This window comes from Engraulis encrasicolus, chromosome 7 (assembly GCF_034702125.1).
Source record: "Engraulis encrasicolus isolate BLACKSEA-1 chromosome 7, IST_EnEncr_1.0, whole genome shotgun sequence".
Classification (NCBI taxonomy): Eukaryota; Metazoa; Chordata; class Actinopteri; order Clupeiformes; family Engraulidae; genus Engraulis; species Engraulis encrasicolus.
Window position 1 is genome coordinate 19975376 of NC_085863.1, and position 7500 is coordinate 19982875.

At 45.9% G+C, this 7500-nt stretch overlaps 1 protein-coding gene across 1 annotated transcript in view; it reads right to left on the reverse strand.

Moving 5' to 3' along the window:
- gabra1 (gamma-aminobutyric acid type A receptor subunit alpha1) overlaps nt 1-7500 on the reverse strand; it is a 52905-nt gene that overhangs the window by 18174 nt on the left and 27231 nt on the right. The window contains exon 7 of the mRNA XM_063203042.1: nt 3273-3425. Within this exon, the coding sequence (XP_063059112.1) occupies nt 3273-3425 (153 nt within the window). The remainder of the gene's footprint in view (nt 1-3272; nt 3426-7500) is intronic.

Consider the following 7500-nt stretch of genomic DNA (forward strand, 5'->3'; position numbering starts at 1 on the left):
GGCAAGGCAAGGCAAGGAACGGTAAGGCAAGGCAAGGCAAGGCAAGGCAAGGCAAGGCATGTTTATTTGTTTATCACAGTCAGGTCAAGGCGGAACGAAGGAAGGGAGAGGGGGTGGGCAGGAGTGAAGATGGGGGTGAAAAAGAGGACTTGGATGGGTCATCAACACTAGGCAAAGAAGTGGTGGAGAGGTAGGGAAAAACACACTAGGGGAGACATGGCAAGGCATGTTTATTTGAATGGCACAGTTCCCGTGGAGGAGGAGCTGGGGTGAACACTAGGTGAAGGATGGGAAACGGGAAGAAGAGAGGATGGAAAGGGAGGGAGCACAGGGTAGAGCATGGAAGAGACGAGAAGAGGTAGAGAGGAGGAGTAGGAGGAGGAGGAGGAGTAGTGAGTAACCAAGGCTACAGACAGCCAGTTCTCTAAGGGACAGAGAGAGGTAGCCAGTGGGTGAAGGATTGGGGGAGGAGTGGAGAGAAGGAATAGAGAGGAGAATGGACGAGAGAGGAGGATGGATGAGAGAGAAGGGGAAAGCAGGTTGGAGAGAAGGAGAGAGAGAGGAGGGGAGAGAGGAGAGGAAGGAGTGTACAAGGTGAAGGAAGATGGAGAGGAGTAGAGAAACAGGGTGTGTGTGTGTGTGTGTGTGTGTGTGTGTGTGTGTGTGTGTGTGTGTGTGTGTGTGGGGAGAGTGCAGTCAGTCCTCTGAGGAACACAGAGGTAATGCAGATAGGGTAAGGCAAGGACACGATCTCTTAACGCCCTGAACACACACACACACGCACGCACGCACGCACGCAACCACGCACAGACGCACACAAACAAGGCACGTGCACTGCACGGATGCAACACTGCACTACACACAAGCACCCACTCCCTCACACCGAAGAAAATCTTTCCATTTCCGGCCGGCCTGTTACATAACTATTTCAAGCACGAGCACAGACACTGACACACATACACTCTCTCACACACACACACACACACACACACACACACACACACACACACACACACACACACACACACACACACACACACACACACACACACACACTGCTGCAAACATAGACTCTCTCTCTCTCTCCCTCCCTCTCACTCTCTCTGTCATGCACACACACACACACACACACACACACACACACACACACACACACACACACACACACACACACACACACACACACACACACACACACACACACACACTGCTGCAAACACAGACTCTCTCTCTCACTCCCTCCCTCGCTCTCTCTCTCTCTCTCTCTCGCTTTCTCTGTGTCACACACACACACACACACACACACACACACACACACACACACACACACACACTGCTGCAAACACAGACTCTCTCTCTCTCTCCCTCCCTGCCTCTCTCTCTCCCCCCCCCCTCTCTCTCTCTCTCTCTCTCTTTCTCTCTTTCTCTCTTTCGATCTGTCTTTCTGTCACACATGCACGCACGCACGCACGCAAGCACGCACGCACGCACGCACGCACACACACACACATACACAGTACACCAGCCTCAAAACTTCAGAGAGACGCCAGTGCAGTGCAGTGCAGTGCAGTGCAGGGGGAGACAGTTCAGTGTGACGTTAAGGATTCATGAATTGATGCGGCACGCTGCGGCTGCACCTGCTTGAAAAATGGATGATGCCGCGCTGAATAAAACATGGCCGCCCTATTAGCATTGTGAATATGAATGCACATAACGAGAGGCAAAAGATGCACATCAGACCCATCTCCTCTCTCTCTCTCTCCCTCTCTCTCTGATACTCACTCGCTCGCTTGCTCTCTCTCTCTGCAAAAGAGCTGCCACATCACAGGCAGTTTCTGCGTGCATGTTTATTTGTGTCTATGTGTGTGTGTGTGTGTGTGTGTGTGTGTGTGTGTGTGTGTGTGTGTGTGTGTGTGTGTGTGTGTGTGTGTGTGTGTGTGTGTGTGTGTGTGTGTGTGTGTGTGTGTGTGTGTGTGTGTGTGTGTGTGTGTGTGTGTGTGTGTGTGTGTGTGTGTGTGTGTTTGACCATAACACATGTGATGTAATTGGCCTTCAGAAATACTTTTGGCTAGTGGGCTAATGTCTGAAGGTCTGTGTGGGTGTGGGTGAGTGTGTTGCTGAATGTGTGCATGTGTGTGTGTGCGTGTGCATACCCGTATTTGTGTCTGCGTTTGTCTGCACTAATGTCAGGATGGAAGGGGAGGGGTGGAAAGGGAGAGAGACGAGCTTAAATGCCTATCGATTGGCTAATACCCCAGACAATCAGACAATCAACCAATGGCGTTTATCGGGAGCTTGCTTACCAAACACAGTCTAGGCGGGCACGGTGGAATCTAATACCCCAGACAATCAGACATTTAGCCAATGGCAGATGGCAGGTTTTGGTGCTTACTTCCCAAACGCAGTTCTGGCTGGGGCGGCATCTCAGAGATTTAGGAAAAGCAGGTAATCTCGGGCGGCGAGCGCTTGTTCTCTTGCGATTGTAAACACACACCATGTGGAGTAGCCTACGCACGGCAGTCAGTCCAATACTTCAGAACACTCATATGGTCTAATTTACTGGATTAAGCCAAGTTCTCTCCTCTCGGGTGGTGGGCAGGCTTAGAGTGACAGGAAAATGGACTGCAATACCCCCCAGACAGTCAGACATTGTGATGGCCAGGCGGGAGGTGCTTTACTTCACTTTATTGTCAATCGAAAATGTTGCCAACAGACACTCAGAGTGCCCCTATGGTCTAATTGACTGTATTAAGCCATTGTCTCGCCTCACGGGAGGTTGAGTTAGCTTCGACTGAAAAGAACGGGGCCCCAGACATTCAGACATGTAAACCCAGGAGGACGGGTGCTTAACTTACCAATCACAGTCCTGACAGGCATGGAGTCTAATATTCCATACAACAGGGCAGTGGCTCCCAAACCTTTTCTGCTGAGACCCCCTTTTGAACCAAAGAATATTTTCGCACCCCCACACCTCCCATTGCCCTACTGCAGGAACATGTTTTTGCTTAAATGTAAATCACAGGAAAGGCATTACCCATTGGAGTGAATGTTGCAACTAATTTAATAATGGAAAGGTTATAAAAGCATACATTCAAGGTGTTATGCAAAATGCAACACCCTGCAGTACCTTCTCGTCCCCCTTAGGGGTCCCGACCCCCTCTTTGGGAACCACTACAAAAGGGATGGTGTTGGCTTCGGATGACAGCAGCGGGCTGAGATATAAACTGATATAGTGATGGGCAGGCAGGCGGCCAGATGGGTGCTGTACTTACCAAAGACAGTCCTGGCGGGCACGGACTCTCGGTTGAGCCAGAAGGAGACCTGGGAGAGGATGACGGTCATGATGCAGGGCAGATACGTCTGGATCACAAAGTAGCCAATCTTCCTCTTCAGGTGGAAGTGCGTCGTCATGACAACATACTCTCCTGAGGATGAGAGGCAATGGCAGCAGGAAGGGGGGAGGGGGGGGGGATAAAAAAATGGAGCAAGAAAAAAAACCATGGAGAGAAAAAAAGCAGTGATGAAAACAGCAACGGGTGGGGAGAGGAAACAGAATAAAAAGGCAAAAGGAATATAGAACAATGAACAGGAAAAGAAACCGAGTGGAAAAAGACAGCCGAGGTGGAAAGAGAAAGAAGCAAAAGAAGAAAGGGAGTAGAAAAAAAACGAAAAGAAAGAGAAATAAAAAAACAGAGACAGAGAAGTCAAGGAAGGTGGTGGACAGAGGAAAGTGAATATGAATATGAATAAAGAAATGAAAAGAAAAAAGCATGAAGGGAAAAGAAAGAAAAACGGAGACAGAGAAACACAGAGACAGGCGATGTGCGTTAGTGGTGATGCAAGACCAACGTCAGCAGTCCTGTGTGGTGAATGCGGAGTAGGAGTAGTAGGAGGAGTAGGAGGCCTGGATCCTGAGTGACTGCGTGTTGCATGCTGTATCTGCACACTCTGCGCTGAATGAGGGAGTAGGTGGCAGGAGACAGATGGCCAGAATACTACAGCAAAGACAGAAGTCTGGTCTCCCTAGTACAGTATTGGAACTGCTCAGATGGGGAGACGCCTTGTCTCTGGCGTACAGTAATGTGCAAAGAGGGAGAAGCCTGGTCTCTGGCGTGTACGGCCCTACAAAGTAGTGCTGCATCGATACCACTTTTTGGCCCCAATACCGATACCCGAAACCTGGCTGTGCAGTATCGGCCGATACCGATACCATACCGATACCACCCTATTTGAAATGTATATATATGAAGGACTGTGTATACTACTTGGATGTAAAATCATTGCATGGCTTTGTCAGGCTGCTGCCTACCTTTGTGAAACAGGAAAAAGACTAATACAAAGTGAATCCAGCAAAACTTTTAAAGTTTTTGAAGAAAACTTTTTAAACACCTCTATGAAATAACTAATTTCAAGGCTGTTTAAGTGTCATATAAGCACCTGTTAATGGTATCGGTGCCCTATTTGTTGGTACTCTCCGATTGCCGATCCACCGATCAACCGATCCACCAATACTGGTATCGGTATAGGTGCAACACTACTACAAAGGCAAAGTACAGTGACTACATGTTTTGTCAAATTGGGTAGTCATGGGTAAACGGTTAGGACGTCAGACTTGTGTCCCAAAAGTTGCCGGTTTGAGTCCCGACCCGCCAGATTGGTGGGGGGAGTAATAAACCAGTGCTCTCCCCCATCCTCCTCTATGAGGTACTGAGGTACCCGGAGCATGGTGCTGGCTCTGCACTGAGTGCTGTTTGTATTCTATCTGAAACGGCGTGTCTGGTTCTTGATTGTGATTGGCTGATTTGGCGTTCCAAGAATTAGCCTCTTGTGGCTCACTGCGTAGCCTCTTACTGCAGCTGCGGTCGCCGGCGACCCTATTCACTTTCTGAAAATGCTTAACTACATCATAACAACATTGCTATGACACATAGAGCCATAGTGCTGCGCTAAGGGGTTAAGTATCTGCTCTCTACACTGTAGAGTCTACAGAGAGGCTGAAGCCTGATGCTGAGCCCTGGATACTGACTGAGTGTTGTGTTGCTGCATCTGCTCTCTGAGAGGGTGATCTCAAAGAGGAATGAGAAGCCAGGTACTCTGCTCTTAGAGAGAGAGAGAGAGGCAGGACTTCTTTGACTAAAACAGGTCGTTTTTGCAGGGCTCCCTGTAAATTGTCCCTAAGAAAATACAAGAAAACTCAACAGTGTTGGCCACAGTGGGAAATGCTCAGTAAGCCAGATGACCAGTCCAGGCCTGGAGAGTGAGATACCTGGGCCTCTGCTATGTATACAGAGTGGGTGATGCCTGGTGTTCTGAGTGTGGGAAGCCTGCTCTCTACTGTGTGCAGGGATGTTCACGTAAAGGACGTAGGATTGTGGCCAGTGTAGGTATTACAACTACTATATGCCACTCATTGCAAGTGGGCTGCCTATTCTCAAATTCTCAGATCTTTTCATGACCATCTACTAGGTAATAAAGTAATATTTACTAGTATGATCAAAGTAAAGTATGTTTTCTTTTGCTAAAATGGTCTATTATTGGGAATTCAAAATGGCAGAGAAGCAGACGATCCACCTTTGCATGTATGAAAAGTGTAATTTTCCCAGTCATAATGAATACTTCATGGTGTTGGTACATTTTTTGTGTGAAAGAAGCCAAGGTAGCCTTTGTGAATGAGCAGCATGGATTTTGGAAATAAACTTCTAAAAAATATGAAATACTCTATCTATAAATGTCTGTTTTGTATACAGCAAAACTGAAGACAAATGTCGACTTGGTAAATGGCTCCTATGCTTTCTGCTGTGAATAGAGTGTGCATTTGGTCCCAAAGCACTCTCTAAGTGTTGAATTGACACTGTACGGTTGCAGTGTACTCTCTCTGTGCTGTAATCTCCTCTGCTCTCTGAGTGCCTTGGGAGGATAATGTCATAAAGGGGGCATCTGCTGTGGGCTCCGATCACAGAGCGGGAGAGCACGTTGAGCAGACGGATATTTCATTGCAGTACGAGGAGGGCACGTTGTTAGTGTAATAACAGATGCCTTTCATCAAAACACACTCAATAAGCGGTAACATTCCACTTTATCAATAGCCGCACTGTAAATATTTATTTATGCGCTGTATGTTTATGAGTGCGGTTATGTTGTGCGTCAAGCACCGCAATCTGTAACTCACATAAGCACCCACAGAAATGTATTATTGGCGTATCCAGTGGTAGCGCAGAATTAATTACACACACCGGGGTCGATAGCTGAAAGAAGTAGTGTATGCATGCGCTGATGAGGGCTGGCATTGTAGAGCAGAAGCCAATGGAGCCTGACCTTGTTTATTTGTCATTTTTCGCTACCTATACCATTATAACCATGAGGCACTATAGAGGATTGTTTTAGAAAGATCGTTTTTAATCTTATTCTGAGATTCCCGGTCACTGCTATACATTTTGTTACAAAAAAACTTTCATGATCTCATTTGGACCCAAATAGCATACATTGTTTGAAATTTTTCAAATATGTCATACAGTTTGTTATTTTAATGAACTGTATCTCCTGTCAATGATTTGGTTTACACCATAGCAAGAAAATAATCATATTGTTGTTTAATGTGATGAATTTGGTCAAATAGGCTGCATATATGTTATTCAGTATTTATATCCCAATCATATACTTTGTATATTATCATTTATGCAATATAATGTCACCAAGGCCTGTTGGTAGTGCTGATGTAGACTATACAATAGTCTACATAGTCTACTGAATGCCAGCAATGCCAGCTGTGGTGGTGAGTGTGTTTAATGATGACTGATTTTGGATTTAGCGAAGTCTGGTCTTATGCACTTAGTAATGAGTGGTCTGGAATACCATTAACCCCTTGGTGCAGAGCCTATGTTATAACCTTACTGTCACCAAAATTTTAATCTCTATTAATCTGTTACATATGGCACTGAGTAATGTCATAGCAATTTTGTTATGATGTCGTTGAGTATTTTCAGCAAATTGTGAATAGGCCCGCCGGGGGACCCCATCTCCATGAAGATGCTATGTAAAGTAGAGTTACAATGGAATGGATTGGATTAGACTTTGGCATTTATTGATCCCAAAGGGAATTAAGGTGAATATAGCAGCCTACACATAACACACAAAACACACACATAATACACGTTATATATCGATATACAGTGTATATCAAAATTGGCATTGTACTTTGTAAAAACTTCTCTTGAATGTCTTGAACTTGTTTTCAATGAAACAAACACTGGTTTTAAATATTACAACGACTGATCTTGTATTTAGCAAAAACTTTTTTTTAACTGGTCTTTTATGTATGTTTAAAACAGACTGAATCTTTTAAGTCTTGAATGTAAACAAAGGAGCAGCTCGTTTTTATCTGGACTTCAATACAAGGTGCTGGTCTACATTTAATAAAGCTTGGCCCATTACGGATGATGGAGCTGTTTCAGGGTCATAGGCCATAAGAGGCAAGGCAACCAGGATCTGTCACCCAGACAA